The 19,126-nt window shown below is 32.8% G+C and overlaps 1 protein-coding gene across 3 annotated transcripts; it reads right to left on the bottom strand.

Annotated features, from left to right (window-relative positions):
* Nucleotides 1–495: 495 nt before the first annotated feature.
* Nucleotides 496–16,410, bottom strand: LOC101495931 (AP-1 complex subunit gamma-2-like). Of its 3 annotated transcripts, none has more exons than XM_012718429.3 (19): nucleotides 16,089–16,410; nucleotides 14,112–14,414; nucleotides 13,849–13,990; nucleotides 13,239–13,412; nucleotides 12,711–12,890; nucleotides 10,830–10,984; nucleotides 9,492–9,582; nucleotides 9,232–9,395; nucleotides 8,666–8,720; nucleotides 8,104–8,226; nucleotides 7,925–8,020; nucleotides 4,752–4,879; nucleotides 4,363–4,467; nucleotides 4,002–4,261; nucleotides 2,872–3,138; nucleotides 2,615–2,790; nucleotides 2,119–2,223; nucleotides 1,895–1,999; nucleotides 496–1,136 (listed from the first exon to the last, which is right to left on the bottom strand). In XM_012718429.3, exons 1-18 carry the CDS (start codon nucleotides 16,118–16,120, stop codon nucleotides 1,904–1,906), a joined length of 2,652 nt encoding a protein of 883 aa, XP_012573883.1. In that variant the 5' UTR covers nucleotides 16,121–16,410; the 3' UTR covers nucleotides 496–1,136; nucleotides 1,895–1,903. The 3 variants fall into 3 exon arrangements, with proteins under 3 accessions (XP_012573883.1, XP_004509844.1, XP_004509843.1); XM_004509787.4 differs by having other exon boundaries at nucleotides 496–1,122; nucleotides 16,089–16,409; XM_004509786.4 differs by lacking the exon at nucleotides 496–1,136 and having other exon boundaries at nucleotides 1,410–1,999; nucleotides 16,089–16,409.
* Between the last annotated feature and the right edge of the window lie 2,716 nt (nucleotides 16,411–19,126).

Genomic DNA, 19,126 nt, shown 5'->3' with positions numbered 1-19,126 from the left:
GCACAAAATTTGTTAAACTTTATCATGCGTTCCACTGAATGTTGAAGAAAAGTTTCAGCATGTACACATGGTCGTGGTAGTTTACTTATTTAGTTTAATTGTAGTTTTGGTCCCCTAATATAACCAAATCACGAAAACAGTCCATCTATTTTTTTTATCTCTAGTTATGGTCTCCCAAATAGAATTTTGATCCAAAATTTGATGATTTTTTTTTCCACTTATTTAAGGCACACTATGCCTCAAAATCTAGTGGGGCAACAATTGTACATGATATCTATGATGATAAATAGTGCGATCTGGCCTAAAAAAATGACACCTCATCAAATTTTGGACTAAAATTCTGTTTTGGGATCAAAACTAGAGAGAAATAAAATGAATGGACTATTTTCGTGATTCAGCTAAAATAGGAGGACAAAAACTGCAATTAAGCCTATTTATTTTATAGAAAGGAATTCAAATTAACTAACTAAACAAAGTAAAGAAACACAACTTACATCATTCAAAAAAATCAAATTAAGTAAATGGCAAGGAGCATCTAAGGAGTCTCTCTCCCAATAGAATGAGTGACCCTTATTAGTTAAGTGCACATAAGGATTAGCCTCTCAGAAAACATGATTAATTGATGTTCTCCAATCAATCTTGTTGTTGGAGAATAGAAACGACTTATTGAAAGAGAGGTCTATGGAAGACATTATGGGTGGGAGCTGACATGCATCATGTCAACAATAACTTTAAAATCCATCTCAAAATGAACCCACTATATCTTGAAGTTAGGGGTCATTTTAATGGTAATATAAGGAACCCAACACTCTGCCTAAATTGCATTATTGCTGGTAATGCGAATAATCCCTTAACAAATTGACCTTGGTAGTCTCTAATATTGAGAAAGAGCCTAATGATCTGGAAAATTCTTGGAGAAAAAGACTTGAGACGTCTGCAGATTCACCTTTTGTCCCAAAGCCTCACAAAATTCTTGGAAAATATCTCTAATACAATTTACTTGAGAGAGGAAGTTTCAGCTACCAGGATCAAATCATCGGCAAAGCACATATGAGAAAGTTTGGGAGTATGTCCCTACCAAAACTATAGAGAATCCAACCCCCCTAGAGCAACATCATAATCCTGTGGACAAGTATCTCCAAATAAAGTACAAAAGGTAAGAAGATATTAGATCACCTTGCCTTAAAAGTAGAATCTGTGAGAACTTATCAGACCCATTATAATTTGGCAGGGATTTATATGCAAAATTTCTAGCAAAATATTAAATCAACACATTGTGGCATCAGAGTTAAGAGAACAAAAAACGTCGTCAATCATGGGTTTAAAAGATAAATCAGACTTCGTAATGGAAAATCTTTACTTTCAATATAACAGCCAGAAATCAAGCAAGAAAGCATAACACAGAGAGAGAGAATCAAATAAGAAATACCTTATTTAATTTTGGGATTACATCTTGATGGGAAAATGTTACACAATAAAATATAATGTAGCAGTTTTCTAAATTCTGTATGAGACATCAAACTGCTTTCAACACTATGACCTGAAACAGCCAAACCGGGAACTACCTATAGGCAAATAAAAACAAGCACCTAATATATTCTCAACATGACTCTCTATACTCGGTGCCTTGAAAGGAAAAAATCGATTGACATTTCCATACAGGAATATTTTGTTCTACTGTACATAAACAATGTAAGGAAGAAAAAGAAACATTGTGAAGTAAAATGTGAAGCCACCAAACAGATCTCAACTTTGATCTAGGGAGTGGTTCCAATTGCTTGAACCATACTGGCCCCTCATTTGAAAGAATGAAACACGAAAACAGCACAAGTAATATGAAATGTGTAAAAAGCATGGGGTTTCATGCATCATTAGAAAGACAACCGACACTGACCATTTGGCCTCATAAATCACGAGGAAAATTACTGATTTGTCCTTCTTCCAGTGTATCCTTGCCATTTATCTTGTATGTTATCCTTATACGCATGACAAGGGATTTCTGTAAAACAATAGTTGCTAGCCATCAGCCTGACAAAACTGCTTTATGAAGCTCTTAAACATAAAATCATAAGGCACATTGGTAAAGCACAAACATTTATGTGAACAAGGGAAAATTACCTTTCCATGCTGGCTGTTAGTAACGCTTAAATTTTGCGTGATGGACCCCTTTCCATTAGAAGGGAGAGTATTGCCGCTAGCTGGATCTAAGAGCAACTGAAGAAACTGAAAATTAAAATACCAACATACATAAGAAATAGATGATGAATAAAACCAGTAAAGATGCCCATGATTCTCAAAATGTACATATTTAGCACCCAATAGTAAACTAAATACACCAATACAAAGGAAATAATTTCTGATTTAAGAGAAATAACAGTCTCAAGCTGTGGTTTACTGGTTTCTTTGTGTTGTGAAGTTTACACAATTTAACAATTACATATCAAACAAAGGAATGGGAAGATATTTTCAAATAGCAATTGGAAACCATGGAACTTAACATAAAAAATATCATGATAATTTTAAAAGCAGTAGATCAGAATTATATGTTAAATTCTCCTATGGTGATGATCTTAACAGTATATGTACAAAACATACAGCATATAGGCTGGCATACCTTTGGAACTGCTGCCTGGAAAACAAAATCTGTAAATGCATTGGAGGATAAATTCGTAAAGGTGGCTTGGATATTTGTTGTATGTGGGCTTCCTGGCTGTTTTGAGAGATTAAATGTCAACCTCAAGGAGCTACTCTCAAATGCAGTTATAGATGGATAAACCAGTCCATTGTTTTCTATTAAAGACAAAAATAATGGGTAATTAGTAATTAGACTTAATATAAGTCAATTTTCTTTTGTAGTTAAACAAATTTTACCACTCGCTGGTGAGCCAGAGGCAAAACCATCCAAGAAATCTGTCATAGAAGCAGCTCCAGCATTTGTAGATGCTCTTGAAGAAAGTGAAACTGATGACAGATCATCTAATGATGAAAGTGGTTCCCTTTTACTTGTACTGGGTGATAATATATCAATTGTAGATGAGTTGTTTTGTGCAGGAGGTGATTCAATAGGCGAGGAAGGTGATCCAATCGACAAAAGATCCAAAAGAACATCTGTGCCATTTTTTGAAGTATGAGTAGCACCTAAATATAATACATTATAATAAAGGTTAGATTGAGCTACTAACCATAAATAAGATTACATGTATCTTCGTCAAGAAACTCTTGCCTTCACAAAAATTAAAGATGCATGCATCTTTATGTTCCTTTATTTTGTTGACAGTAAAGCACTTCTTAGATTAGAGAAAAGGAACAACAGGGTACAATGAAGGTTTGACAGGTTTGGGACAGAACTATTGCATTTTTCAAGTTGCACTTCATAATTACCTCTAATTGCATTGTAACTAAACCCACGAAACACAGTAAATTTCATTGAAACATTTGTATAACTGATAGAGCAGCCCTATATCTTCTACAGCCATTAATAACAACTGCATTGTATACTTTGTCAAATCTACAACCAATAGTTCCTTTAGATTTTTCTGAAGTGGCAGTGCTCTGTCTTTGATGTTCTTTTAGTGCTTTGAACTGGAAAGGAAAGGAATGCCAGAACTTTCAAGGGATCTTTTTCATTTTTGGACAACATTTGGGATAGTTTTACGTTTTTTCAAATTTTCCTTCTCTATGGTGCTCTGCCCATCATCCCTATAGATATGTTTCTCTGTTAGACATGCGAATTGGCATGCCCTATTACATGATTCAGTCATTAAGATTCTACGTGTTATAATTTGTAGTTTCCTCGGGAGGATGTCTTGTTCTCTTTCTTTGTATTCTTCTGTTCCTCCATAAATTTTCTTTTTACACACTTGAAAAAAAGCTGACACTTCTATATTGATTTAGCCATTGACCAAGTGGTTCAAAATATAAATAGGCTACTTCCTAATCTGTTGAATAAACTACGATAGCAATTCTTAGATAAAAGATATTTTTAAACCGCAAACACTAACCTGACTGTTGTGACACCAATGACGAATCACCACCAAGAAGATCCTGAAAAAGACCACCACCAGAAGAGCTTGGTGCAGGAGTATCATCTGCACTTAGATCAAGCAGATCTACAAGAGGAGCCACAGCTTTGGCTATTCCATTAGGAAGACTAACTGAAGGTCCAGTTGGAATTGAAGCTGCATCTTGCAAAGACCCAGCCCTCCTCCTAGCAATGAAAGTTGCCTCATCCAAAACTGGCATCCTTTCTACAAGTGTAGAACTGCATGTTGATAAAAATCTTCTGATTATGGGATTCCTCTTAAGAGATGGTGGTATAAATCCATGTTCCCGACAAATGATAAGCAATTTGATTAGCCTCACCTAATATTTTGATGCTTTGCAATAATCGAATTGAACTCTATAGATCTTTGCTGCAATTCTAACACTAGGTTCCCTCGGTACTGAATGATTACTTCCCTGATTCTCCTATACATATAGAATTTTATTTATGTCAAATCTCAAATGTATAAATACAAGATGATATGAGATTATTATAGGTATACATGTATTTGATTTATAAAAGGAATTATGAACATGGATGAAAAAAGATCCATTATTTGTTATAAAGATGAATATACATGCATGGGATTAATCAGGTTGTGTTTTGCAGAATTTGAGCAAGATCATCTTGGCTTATACTTCAATATTACATTCCTAGAAAGCAAAGGCAGTAAAGATGAAATATATCCATTTGAAAAAGTATAGCATACTCTGAACAAGAAGGAAACCGTGAAGAGAGCTTCAATAAGGCAACCAAAGCCATTTCTTTTGTGGTAAGATCTGATGCATGGCGTTTCAAAGCAAGCTCTACGACATCCACAGCATCTGACTCAGTCACCTGCTCATATGAAATAGATGAAGAATAAAAGACAATTAAAAGACTTAAATTACAGAAAACAAAATGCAATGAAAGATTATTGACTTTGTAGATTTTCCTACATGCTACTATATGGAAACAGACTATGACAAGCATCAGGACAGTAGTCAACAGTCCAACCATTGTTAAGGTGGCCTAGTAATCTGAATCGTTTTTATAAAGGACAAAACACATGAGGAAATTTGGGATTGGCTCATTACTCATATAAAATAATCAAATTTAGCAGAAAAGTTAAAAGAAAGGCGGCAACAATTAAATTTTATCGTTTTAGTGCCAAGTACTTACTTATCATGACCAAAATTCTGCACATAAGCAAAACAAATGTTAAGCATAACAATAACATGCAAAACACATGTTAGTACTTTCCCATTTCCTTCATAACAATATATAGAAAAATAACAAAAGAAACAAGAAAAGAACCGGTTAATTTACTTTAAAAGCAAGCAAGCGGTACTGCGACTGATGGATTTTATTTGTTTTAGGACATCAGTACAGCAAGGTAAAACTGCCTACTATAGTATATAGACCTTGGTACCCGCACATTAGCAACAGAATTGTAGAACTAGTCTGGAATGTGTGTATATGGGTGCATTTGATTCACATTACACCATAAGACAAGCAGAACAGCACAGGACTGTTAAAATTTAGTGTATATTTTAATTATTTCTTGATTGTCCAACATCCTAGGCTAATTGTTAGTAGTCCTAGTCAATACAACTTCCTAGGCATTGAATGTAATTATTGCAGCATCATTATAAATAGGAAGGTATGTGATCTCATTAGTCAAACAAGAAACACATAAATCACATATTTTTACATGGTATCAGAACAGGTTCTGATTCTGTGACCCGTTTCTGTGCATCACTACCGCTGCCGACAAACGCCACCGACAACACCACCTTCTTTTTCAGTCTTTCAATTTTTCTGTCTTCATACAATCATCTGTCACTGTCAACTCCGCCTGCCTTTCTAGCAACCAGCCACAACGCTACAGCTGCCTTAAAAGCGCTGCCTTCCTTATGCGTTTTTCCAGTGACTTTTTTTTTCTTACAAACACAACTGTGCTTTACATCAGCTGTCACTATTCTGTCTATTTTTTTTTTACTCTGTTACAGATGTGTCAACACCAGCTGCCTCCTCTCTAGTGCGCATCCAAAACCAACAAACACCGGCGCGCAGTCCTCCGGCGAACTCGACGGTGCTTTTTCCGTCACCAACCGATCATGCGCATCCGTCTTCTCTATGTGTGGGTCCCACACGCCTCCACCAAATCCACGCATGAGAGCACATGCACATGTCTCCCACCACCTTCTGCGGGTCTTTTCATGATTTGGTGATTTTCAGCAACCTCTCATCTTTCAACTCCCCCTTACACATTGTATTTGTTTTTGTGAGAACTTAATTTCATGGACAAGGTACCATTTGTTCAAATAATCATTTTATTTCCACCGACGATCAACCCAGTGGTGATTATTCCCACATACGAATCAAATTAGTGGCGCCTTTTATTCCCATCGACGATAAATCCGATGGTGACACTATTCCCACATATGAATCATATTAGTGGCGCGTTTTATTCCCACTGATAATCAACCCGATGGTGAGTCTCTTCTCAAACTAGTCCAACAGCCGTCAACCTTAGTTTCATTTGTTTTTTGTGATAAAATGTTTTGATGTAACAAGCTTAAAGCATAGTACACTTTAGCTTGAGGGGAGTGTTAAAATTTAGTGTATGTTTTAGTTATTCCTCGATTGTCCAACATCCTAGGCTAATTGTTAGTAGTTCTAGTCAATACAACTTCCTAGACATTGAATGTAATTATTGCAGCATCATTATAAATAGGAAGGTGTGTGATCTCATTAGTCACACAAGAAACAGATAAATCACATATTTTTACAACGACAAACATACAAGTCACTAAAGAACTATTTGTCATATTTATTTTTTGATGAGTAATGGACAAAACAGACAAAATAATATAAATTTACTAATATATTCTTCATATTATATAATATCAAAAATGTAAAATATATTTCAAAATATAGTGAGTATAACTAATTATATTGTATTATATTATACTCTATAAATTTTGAAATTTGAAGAGAATAATTATACCATAGATATAACAATACGGAAATCTAATCTAACATAATATTGATATGTATATATACAAATGAAATTATTATATATGAGAAAGAGAGTATTTATTAAATAGAGGATATTTTTATCTTTTAGATAAGTCATTCATGGGACAACTTTTCTTTTTGTTCCTTAGTTTTCCTAGGTACAAGAAAAGGAGTTTATCTCCACTCCCTCGTTCCATTTTTTGCCATGATCACTTTTTAAATCAAACAATGAACAATTACTTTTGTTATGTCAAGTTCATTACTCTTTTGCAAATCAAATAGACCATTTATATATATATATATATATATATCATCCAAATAAGATGAACTATACAAAAAGAGGACTCATTAGGAAGGGTCCTGCTAGAACATTTATTTTATGTTTTAAAAAAACTATTAGAACTCAATACCATCATTGATCTATGTCGTGAATATTCAACAAAATGTAACGTTTGGGGTAGCACCTATTGTGAAAAAGGTAGAGTCTTGCTTAGGTAGAGCTGTAGGAGCCATGGGTAGAAAGGTAAATCAGATAAAGGGTAGCCTTGTAGTTTAACTGTAGTAGAGAAGAGCTAAGAAATTTTTTAGGTCAAACAACTAAGAAAAAATCATATTTAAATGGTCTATCATTAGACATGGTTTACAATAGGACATTATGATGTTGTTTGATCCTTGAGTCGCTTTCACCTTGAGAAAAAGAAAAGGCTTTTGCTGCTATTTAAAAAACAGTTAGAGCATATTTTGCGAGTAGCTTCCAGTACCAATATGAATATCAACTAATTAAATTATTACTTGTGATCAAGTGACTTTATCATTTTCATGGAACCTGAGCAACAGTAGAAGTCTCACGAATAAACTATCAATAATCCATTCACTTACAGTTATCGGATCTTCTATGTCAAGCATTTCAACATTATCGATTAATAAGTCGCCATACTCTCCAATGCACCACATTGCAACACGAACAAAAGTTTCCTGATGAAAATATTCATCTATGTTATTACATAAATGACAGCAAGAGGAAATCAACAGTATCGATAGATTTGGTTAAAGAGCACCTGTTCTGTTGATGTCTGAAATATCTTGTATAATGCTCTTACGGTGTATCCGTGAAGCTTTGAAGCGTTACTTATGACAACAATTAACGCATGCCATACTTCATCTTTTAGGAAATTACCAGCCTACTAGCACAGCATAGAGATCAATACTTGCACTTAATTTCTAAATTAATAGAAGAGCTCAATATGGACACCATAAGCATCAAATTAGCGATAAAAATATAAATGACAGTACCAAATTTATGTAGTAATGATTTGTGACCAACACATAGAAGCAGCGGTGCAGCTTGGTACTTATGCAAATAAAGTGATAAAGAGACATAAGAACATGAACTGAAATAAAATGTTTTACATGGGCGTTCGGAAAAAATGTAACGAGCTGTTATGGCAATCAATTTTCAATTTACATGAGATGTAGCATGTCAATTGAAGAGATGAGATACAATTAACTATCTATCATACACGAAAACACATCACTGGTACCCAAAAAACTAACATGGATCAGGATTTTTCATCATGAAGATTTTAGTTCACTACAAAAGCATGTTTCTTAGATTCATACCTTCGACAGAATCTTTAGCATCTGATCAATGTACCAGAGCTTATCAGAGGAAAACCTGAAGCACAAATAATTAAATGCTAATTAACCAAAACATTTAATAGGGTCAACTGTTGAAGAAACCCCTCAAATTAATAACTCTAAACTGATAAAGGGGAACGTGCTCATGCAAAATGGACAAAATTGCTTCTTTTTTATTTACTGGAGAAAAGAAACAAGGTGAAGAAAGCACAGATCCAGGACTCAGATTCTGGGATCAAATACAGACATGCTTTGCATTGTTAACCCAAAAATAAATAAAAAATCCAGTTCATAAAGTTTCTAAGAATTAATCATCAATAATAGTGAAAACTGTTAAACAAATCAAACCATCTTGTATTAACGGAAAGTCATGAATGAATGACCCTTGAAATTGTGGAAGTGAAGAAAATACACATTTAAATTCTAATTGTAATATTAATCATCAACTCTAGCTTGGTTTCCCCTGCCACCAAGAAATATGATACAAATGATAAAAATGTCCCATGTGTGCTGAAAAAGGAATATCATTGAGAACCTCCAAGACTCACTTTGAAACTATTGAGCAAATTTTTGTCGTCAGTTCCTCCCTGAAATCTTGATCACTGACTTCAAGATAATCAACTAGCTCTTTTGTTAAGGGCTGCACATTGGTTTCATTAACCAGAACATAAACAAGTTCAAGGGCTCTTTTCCGAATTGAAGCATCAGAATCCTAAACAAGAAGTCAAGTCACTATCTTCTCAAGGTGTAAAAGAAAACTCAACTTCATCATCAAATAATGAAAAAACAAAGATTAATGAATTAATACTTTTACACATTCCAGAATTGTTGCACGATGTCTCTGCACTGCCTGAGCATCAGCAGTTACAGCCTTCATCAGCATGTTCAATGCCACATATCTGAAGAGAGATTGGAAAATTTCAATTCACTTCAATAATGAAGTATAGCAATGACACAGCAAAACATTAAAATTTAAAAAGTAACAAAAAAGGACCAATTGAATATAGGTCATGCCGTCATGAAGAACACAATATAGGAACTAGTCTGTCCGGTTTTAAAAAGTACTAACTGTAAAAGATATTGTGAGGGTTTCACTTACCTGTGTGACTATGTCAAGCTATTGTGAATGATATCGATGATAGTCATGCCATTTAACACAGAAGAGAAAGTGTAGATATACAAGCTTCAAAATTACCATAGTAATTCAATATGTATAAATGATCGGAGAAGGAAAAAGTGGTTTCAAATAATTCATTTATAGGTTTGGATCCAAAATTAGAAGTCCTCATGACCGAACTTAAACAGAAAGTGTTTGTAAGACTGTAAGTAGTTTTTGCATCTCCATTAAGATTTGCTTTCTGTTTTTAAAGTAAAATAAAGCCTCTTTTGTCAAAGGACCCTTTAAAAACTGAACTCAAACAAAATGTGTTCCTTTATTCCCTCATTCACCCAAATGTTTTCCTTTTTAGTAATCTGGTAGCTATATAGATATGCCTTTGCTTGCAAACAGCCAGAGGTGCAAGTGAAATCACTAAGACATTTCTCAAGAAAAGCTAAATGTGAATTGCTTCTGACAAACATGATTTTAACAAAAAGAAATTTATACAACAATACATACAAAGTTCATAATAGAGCCAAGCACACTTCATGCCTGTATCAGCTAATTAACTAACCTTCAGACCTGCTGTATGTCATAACCATGCATAAGCCATGGTCTTTCTTTTGATTCCCAACAATTCTTCCTCTTTTTTATTCCTTTATTTTCATAATATATATCAGACCAACGAAAATTGGTAAGGCAACAATTCACTCAATCATATGATAAACTGTTCAGTTCAGTCTCATTTGGATTTTCTCAGGAAGCCTTCAATCATTGTAAATATGCAACTTTCAAAATAAATAATGCCTTTTATTTCTATGATTTAACTATCTTAATTTACTTTTGTTTATCTCATTCACCTACCACCTTTTACAATCCTTTTCTTTTTTGGGATTTAGCTTTTAGAAGTTCCATTTTGCTAATTGGACTCTCGATAACATCAATAGTTTCTATAAAGTATCTCAGTTATTAATGAAGAAAGGAACCTATAGCACTAAATTTAACTGATTTAGAAATAACCCAGATGTTTTATTTCTAGAAAAATACCTGATATTGTTATCCCGATTTGACAAAAATCTTCCTAGGATATTGATTGCCAGCACACGTAATCCACCATTATCTTCAATGCTCATTATTGTTTGAACACACTCATACAAAATGGCATTCCCTGCAACTTTGTTTGACTCGGTCTTCGTAGCCACCTAAAAGATGAGCAAGTTGAAAACTTTAACCATAAATTTAATAAAGAAAAACAGTAAATAAAATTTATCAATTCACTTACCAGTGTATGGATTTGATAAATAAAAAGCAGAACTAAAAAAATGCAGCAACAGCTAATTAACTTATTTGATTATTTCACCACGTGATTAAATTAATTATGAAAAGATAAGGCTTAGTACGTGAAAATATTGAAGAGTTTAACATGACCAAATTCATAACTACAGCAGAATATTGAATTGGTGCAGGCCCAAACATTTGAGCATGCATAGACACCAAGAGGCCCTATATTCCTTCCCCTTGTAACCCTCTCTGACATAAATAATTGATTAGTCGAATACAAACCTCATTTATTAAAGTAGTATACATAGAAAGTAAATGAAAAAGGGGGGAAAAACTATCGCAATAGCAGCATAAGCAGCATAAGAAGTTTTCCCTAATAGTATTGTTATATCCATCATCGCCATTTGTTAATCTCCCGACTTTCTCAAGTCTCAATCACAATCACTAATTTAATTGAAGAAAATACATTTTTTGCATTGTTTCCTTAATTAAAAAAGAATGACATCTATCATGATTTTTGTTTAGCATTCCCCATCCTTAGTACAAAATCAACCCAATCAACCATAGTATCATATATTCATCCATTCCATATACACTTAATGTGCTGATCTACAGGCTAGTATCTCCGAAGCACACCAACGTCCAGAATCATGTGTTTTTTGTCATATGAATCGTAGTACTCCTTTGTTGGATCTGATTGAAGAATTCTTTCATCTTTAAGAATATCGCTTTGACCCTAAAGTTCTTGTTGGGTAGAATTATGTTTATGGTACATCTCTTGGTGTTCTCCTCATGTAGACAAACTGACAATCCCTGCTGTAGTCCTTGACTGTTTTTGTTCATTGTTGCATCTAGATTTTGCAAAATTAGCAGATATCTTACCCTCCTAATTGTACTTGTTTTTCCTCTGATAAAATTTTGATTTCATATTTTTTTCAAAACTAAATAACAAAGGAACAAAATTCTCCTTCACTATAATCTTTCAATCTGTTGGGAAACCAGTAATTAGGTATGGATTAGAAACTAAGATTTTATTCAATTGACGATAAATAAATCCACTTTATCCCACTGTTATTGGGTGAACAATGGAAGAAGATGATAAATACTAGGAAATGATGAACAAAATAGAAAAGAAATTGAAAAGACTGAATAAGCAGCACTTTTAGGGGTTGCAACCTCCCTACCAATTGAATTACTTCCTTCCCGCTCTTCCCTTAGCCTTCCCTACATTTAACCAACTCCCCATAACAAATTTCCTTATCTTCTTCATCTCATGTTTTGTTATAACAATAATCCCTATACATTCTGTTATATCAAATTAACGATGATCCTTTTCCTGCTTATTGCTGTTCCAATTCTGATGCTTGCTCGCGTGCTTTTTCTTCCTATTGTAATTGTACACTTGGGTGACCGGTGGTGTAACACAACCCTTTATCAAGACACCTTCATATGTTTCTCTTGGCATGCAATGGGAAATAATATGCTTTTTGTGAAATTGCATACAAGTGGAAAAGAATATTCAAAAGGTGTGTAGTGTTTTCAACAAATGAGGTCATTAATAAAACAATGCATAAGTGACAAGTAATTCAGCCATCGCAACAGGAGAAATATATCAGTAAAAAATAATAATTGCCAATGTGCACTGACCTGGGCAAGTATGTCATTCATAGAGTCGCTAGCATCTGCATCACCTTCACCCAATGCCCGCAACAGTCTTAGCAATTTTATATGGAGAAAGGGGTCTGTAATGCCAGCAATGTCATACTCTGGTGAATAAGGACTGTTTGCTAGATCCTTTAGAGTTCTCACCAAACCTTCTGTGCATTTCTACAACAATTGTTCAGTTTTTAATTACAACAAAAGCTGACCACAGTCAAATCCATTTCCACAGTCAAGAACATAGTATTTATAGGAAGCAGACTTGCTTGCAAAGAGTATGTAGAAAATTGCAAGATAGTTATTTGAAACAAGACTTTACAAACATCATAATGTTAACTCAAACACGGGTTAGACTCAGTAACATCAACAAGACTTGCATGTGTGTTTTTAGATATTGCAGCAATAATGATTTTGTCGTGCAGAGTCTTTAGTAGATAAACTTACTTCAGCTCATATCATGATTCCAAGAAATACACTATGTCAGAGACAAAATAATGAAAAAATGAGGGAAAGCACCTTTCGAGTATGTTCAAGAGCTTCTGAATTAACTTTACACAGCTCTGTACAAAGCTGAACCCCGGTGATCAAAACTCCATGATGCTTCTCCCTCAGTAAGGCAGTAGCGGGATTGACAAAATTTTCTGCCAAGTCCGGGACTTTCTTTATGATTCTTATAGAACATAGTGCTGCCTATATAAAAGTGAGAATAGTCAATTTGATATGATGAAAAGCTATAAATTTGGCATTTTGTACACTGGATGTAGGCAAGTTGTACAAGAACAAGTATGTTTCATGGAATTTTGTTTCTTTGCTGGTATCAGATCCATACAAGATACAGCAAAGAATCTTTTAAATCCACAAAATAAACACCATAAAATAAATTAAGAAACAGGAGCAAGTAATAAGCCATTATCTTGCAGAATAAAAGCAGTAAAATTTCAAAACTAATTACTTTAAGTGAAGAGTAAGTTGTTGTCATAATATGTAGGAGGCATTGTGAAGCTATAAAATAAAATCACACGTGGCCTGTTTTCCTCTCCTAAGCATTCATCAATGTATGACTTCAAATATCTAACTTATGCTTCAAGTTTTCTTCCTAAAATGATAACAATGTTACGAAAGTCACCTTTTTCCGAATATTTGGATCCCGAAACTGCAGCAACCTCTCAACCTCTGGTGCAAGATCACGAGCCATTTCTGCCGAACAAATGTTCCCTAAAGCACAAAGAGCAAGTCCCACTATATACTGATTTGTGTGATTAAGATCTCTGAGATTTAATTAAGGTATCTATAACCCACCTTTGATATTTCTCTCTAGACTATTTGGAAAATGGAATCTAAAAAATGCGGAATATAAAACAAGTGAAATATCAACTTGAAACTGGATACTGTTTCAAAGAATTGGTGACCAACATTAGAACTTCTTGTCTTTCGTCAACAAGCAACATAAGTCCAAGGTAACCTATTCTCTTCTCTGGGAATCCTGGAGACGATATCAACTTGAGACATTCCATTTGACCAAAATGTGTGGGGTAGCCAAGCATGTGGATGAACATCAGCTTAGACATATTCCGTTGCCTATAATCTTGATCATTTCCATCAATTGCAGCACGAATGGCAGCACATTCTTTTCTTACAACAGCACGCTCCTCTGCCGCAGTTTTGCAAGCACGTATTGCCCGAATCATGTCCCTAAAAGAGGGGATATGAACAAGGTGGTTAAAAGATACTGATAACAATTAATCTATTGTGCACAAATTATAAATAAACATTAATCATCTTTGCAAAACAAAAAGAAATTAGAAATATGTTAACTGCATTTGACATTGTACACAAAAAGTACTATGAAAAATTCAATCACAATCACAAGATATGTAGAAAGGAAAAAAGAGCTCAATTCAGTGACTATATAGGAGGATAGTAATTTCATATCATGCAAAGTTATCCCAGAAGGGATGGACAAGAGAATCTTATTTTCTGTACAAATAAAACAGCAAACCAGTACAAGAGAGCTTCCTAATCTCTATATATCATCAAGGACAAGCTAATGAAACAAATCACGAGTGGAACACCATAATGACGTCAATGATAAATCCCTATTCTAAAAACTCTGTAGATGCATAGCCTACTGGTTATTACATTTCAACTACAACGAGCCAAAGACAGCATATGCTCTAGCTCTAGCTCCGCATGTCGTCATTCCCCCGCTGGGGATATGCCATTCAGTTCCACCCCGAGGTAGCGCCTCTTAAGGTCACCACTCTGCATTCATTCGGTTCCATAACTCCCTATTTATACAAACAGCTCTATAACAACCTCAACTAACTAACTATAACAACCTCAACTAACTAACTATAACAACCTCAACTAACTAACTATAACAACCTCAACTAACTAACTATAACAACCTCAACTAACTAACTATAACAACCTCAACTAACTAACTATAACAACCTCAACTAACTAACTATAACAACCTCAACTAACTAACTATAACAACCTCAACTAACTAACTATAACAACTCTTAACTACTTGAACTACTCTAATTAAGCATTATTCTATATTCTGACATACACATTATAGGGAGCAAATAAAACCTTATTCTTTTATAATTTGTACTTGAATCCTGAACCTCGTGGCCACTGCTTCACTTACTATTCCACACATTTTATAAGACTCCCAAAAATTAACAAGTTCACCTAAATCCTAACACACCTTACCCATTTACTTTCCATGTTTTCTGTTTCCATTCACTTCAACAGTTCAACTAATAAACATTAGAGAATATAGATCAAATATTTCCCTCACGGTTTTCTATCACAATTTTTGAAAACAGATCTAACATTATCATAAATTTTGAAAACGTCAAAACACAGTTTTGATTGTTTCTAAAAACATATTTTTACTAGCTTGCCTTCCATGTTCTCTCTATCACAAATATTTACTACATGATTCTTTGGATATCCTTGTTAGCAATTTAAAATGAAAACTAAAAATATGTTTAGATAATAAGCATGTCCGAATTTCCTAGAGTAGCAATGAATTCCCTCTGAAGCAACAACCAACATTGCATCAAAATATCATATGAGTAGGATCAACATGATTATCTTTTCAACAAGAAGCTAAAAGTGTTGTAAGTAAGTAAAAACGTGACACGTGTAACAATTTTCAAGTAATAGTGATAGAGGATCTGGCAATTAATAATGCCAGAAAAATTACTAATTAATCAGCTTAATCATTTGCAAGTAGAATTGGTGAAAAAGAATTAAACAAATTTAGAGCTTATTATTATTATCAGTAAGTAATGGTTATTGTTCTTGAATTTTGAGGAATGATAATGAAAGAGCGGGATTTTGATTGCTAACCTGAGACGCGTGCCTGAAGAGAAAGGATTCATGATTGGAAGTTGAATTGGATCCAATTGGATTGAAGGTGAGATCCGAATAGGTGATGACGACGGAGAATTGGATCTGAGAGTGATTTCTATGAATTATTTTCTCTCTGTTTCTTTTTGCTGCTTCTTCCACTTGCAACCATTGTTATTATGCAATGCGTTTTCGTTTTCTTCTATTTCTGTCTGCGAATTTTTATTTTTATTTTTGTTTTTATTTTTATTTTCTGAAATGAAAGAGAAAAAAGCAAATGTCTAACTACACCTATCTGTCACTAGTGTCCTAACATTAGGGTCCTAGCAATTGAAGAACATCCTTACTAGTATCGGTTAAGGGGTCACTTATCTCCTAACAAATGCAATTTAAGAACAAATAAAATATGTTATATGTGTTCCATCAAGTTGGGATATTTCATTTGTTATGAATCAAGTTTATTGTTATATTTCATTTTAATTTATAATTTATTTTATTTGTTACTTTAAGGGTGTTTGTGGTTTGATTATGATTTATTTTTTAAAAAATAAAAATTATTTGATTTAAAGATCAAAATAACTGCAATGAAATTCAATTTAAATTGATTCGGTAAAAAAAAGTCTGATTTTTGATCCAATTTTATGTGGTTTTGGATTGGATCTATTAAAGAGTATATAATTGCATCTCAAACATGATTACTTCAAATGAAACTTGTGAAAAAAAAATACAATACTTATAAAACCACCATAGAAGTTGCAGGGGAAAAAGTATTTTTTTCCTTTTGGTCGTTCTACATGAGGCCCGACCTAAAACCTTGTACCTTTTCTATAGTAAATTTTAAGGGTCCAAAACAAAAAAAATTTGATTAAGTAAATATTACGTATAAAAGAGTTAAATAAATTTTTTATTTATATAAAATTTCAACATTTTGTTTTTAGTTTTTATAAAAATTTCTTAATTTTTTAGTCATTAAAAATTTTTAGTTTTCATTTTTTGTCACTTCTTTTAAGTCAACTCACGTATATTTTTATAATTTTTAAATAATTTTTTGCATATATATTTATATGCAATAGGGTAACCATCATTTTAGTCCATTAAAATATAGGACGTTATCATTTTAGTTCCTAATTCAGCAAAAAACTCAAATTAATCATTGATTCATCAAAATGTCTGACAGTTTAGTCTCTCACGTTATAACGGTTATGAATCATTTTGATAGTAAATTATATCTTTTAATGACTATTTTGATAATTCGATGATTAATTTGAATTTTTAACTAAGTTAAGGATTAAAATGACATGTTCTATACTAAAATGGTGGTTTACCCAATATTATAAGAATCTCCAAAACAAAAGTTTTAAAAAAAAAATTAACAAAATATAAATTTTTAAGCTCCAAATGATTAAAATTTCATATTCAATTCATCTTTTTTGAAAATCTCTATATTTTTGTAAAGAACGTATCTATAATGTCCTAAAGATTAATGCAAAAAAAATTAAAAAATTAGAGTTATACACATGAGTTGACTAAAAATCATAAATCAAAAGTAAAAATGATAATGTTATATGGACTAAAAAATTAAAATTATAAAGACTAAAGTCAAAATGTTTAAATTTTATAGGAAGTAAAAACTTATTTAACATTACATAAAATTAACTAAGTTGGCATTCAATATATTTAACAATAAAATTAACTAAGTTTGCATTCAACATATTTAACAAAGTGTTGTATTTTTAGTAAAATAAAAAACGAAGTATTGTATTATGAAAGCATAGAGACCTGGTTTGAACCCTGCATTGCGTAATATAAATAAATCCTATTCAACTCAACTAAAATGCAAGAAAATAAAATTCTAGTTCGATTGACAAATGTCGATATTGTTAAGTTGAACGTCTTGTTCCGAGTTCGAAGTCGGAGTCTGGTAGTTGTGTGAGTTAATTATAATGAAATTTATCATTTCTTCTAAGAAAAAAAAAATAAGCAAGAAATAAGCATCACGTAAAAGTTTGTTTTAGTGTGTAAGATCCAATCTAACTCATAGACTAATCCTTACCTGATGGTTTCAGGTTGGACTCAATCCTATCTCTTGCACAAACTAGACAAATGGGTTATTCCAAATTAAAATTCTAATTCGGATCAAGACAGATTCAAGTTGACTCTTGGGTTACCTTGACTCGTCCCTAATATGCATATACTTAAAAAAATAGCAAATGTTTTGAGAAGAAGCGTTGACAATTTTGTAAATAGTTAGACTTTCTTCCACGGTTCATGTTTAATATGTCGATTTCTTTACAATAGCCAAACTCAGTTTCATGTTTCATCGATTGAAATCGATTTCTTTACCATCGTCAAACTCAGTTTCATAGCCGTCGTCAAACTCAGTTTCATCGCCATCTGTGTTTCATCGCATCGTCACCTTTTTACAGTGGTGTTTCGTCGCCACCATTCCAGGTATAGTCGTTCAAGTTATTGAATAATAAATTTATATGAGTAATTCATTTAGATAAAATGATTAGTATATGTGCTCATAATTTCATTTAGATAATAATATCGAAGGGAAAAAAATATGTCAAATTCATTTTTTTTTTTCTAACGATTTTTTATTTTACTTTAATAGTTACTTATTGTAACAAATAATTATGTATCATAATTATTTGAATAAGTGTACAAGTGTGGATAAATTTTTACAACTTACTTAAAAAAAACTTCATAAAAAGGAAAATTTTATTGTTGTTTTTTTAAATAGAACCTGTTATATTTTGAAGAAATAAGAAATTATTATAGAATTTGTCATAGTTATACAAAACGGATATGGTATGATGATTTGTTAAACATGACAAATCTATAAGCGTGACTACTATGTCATGTTACATATGTTGAACATCTTAACATAGTTGTTTCATGGATGCAAGTAGTAATTTTTTATATGTTGTTATTGATTGTATTTTGTTATATTTGTCTGATAAAAAATTATAATTTGTTATTGATTGTATTTTTTAATGTTCATATGATAAAAAAAAATTAGGATTCAGCCGATA

Source organism: Cicer arietinum, chromosome 7 (genome assembly GCF_000331145.2).
Source record: "Cicer arietinum cultivar CDC Frontier isolate Library 1 chromosome 7, Cicar.CDCFrontier_v2.0, whole genome shotgun sequence".
Classification (NCBI taxonomy): Eukaryota; Viridiplantae; Streptophyta; class Magnoliopsida; order Fabales; family Fabaceae; genus Cicer; species Cicer arietinum.
This window is presented reverse-complemented; position numbering and strand designations above follow the sequence as displayed.

Bases quoted from the DNA above. Each gene is read 5' to 3' on its own strand.
- LOC101495931 (XM_012718429.3), bottom strand. From the start codon at position 16,120: ATGAATCCTTTCTCTTCAGGCACGCGTCTCAG. The intron at 12,891-13,238 runs GTGCTTTCCCTC...CAATTGTTGTAG, and splicing joins CTCTTGAACATACTCGAAAG to AAATGCACAGAAGGTTTGGT. The intron at 2,224-2,614 runs GTATGCCAGCCT...TTTAATTTTCAG, and splicing joins TCCAGGCAGCAGTTCCAAAG to TTTCTTCAGTTGCTCTTAGA.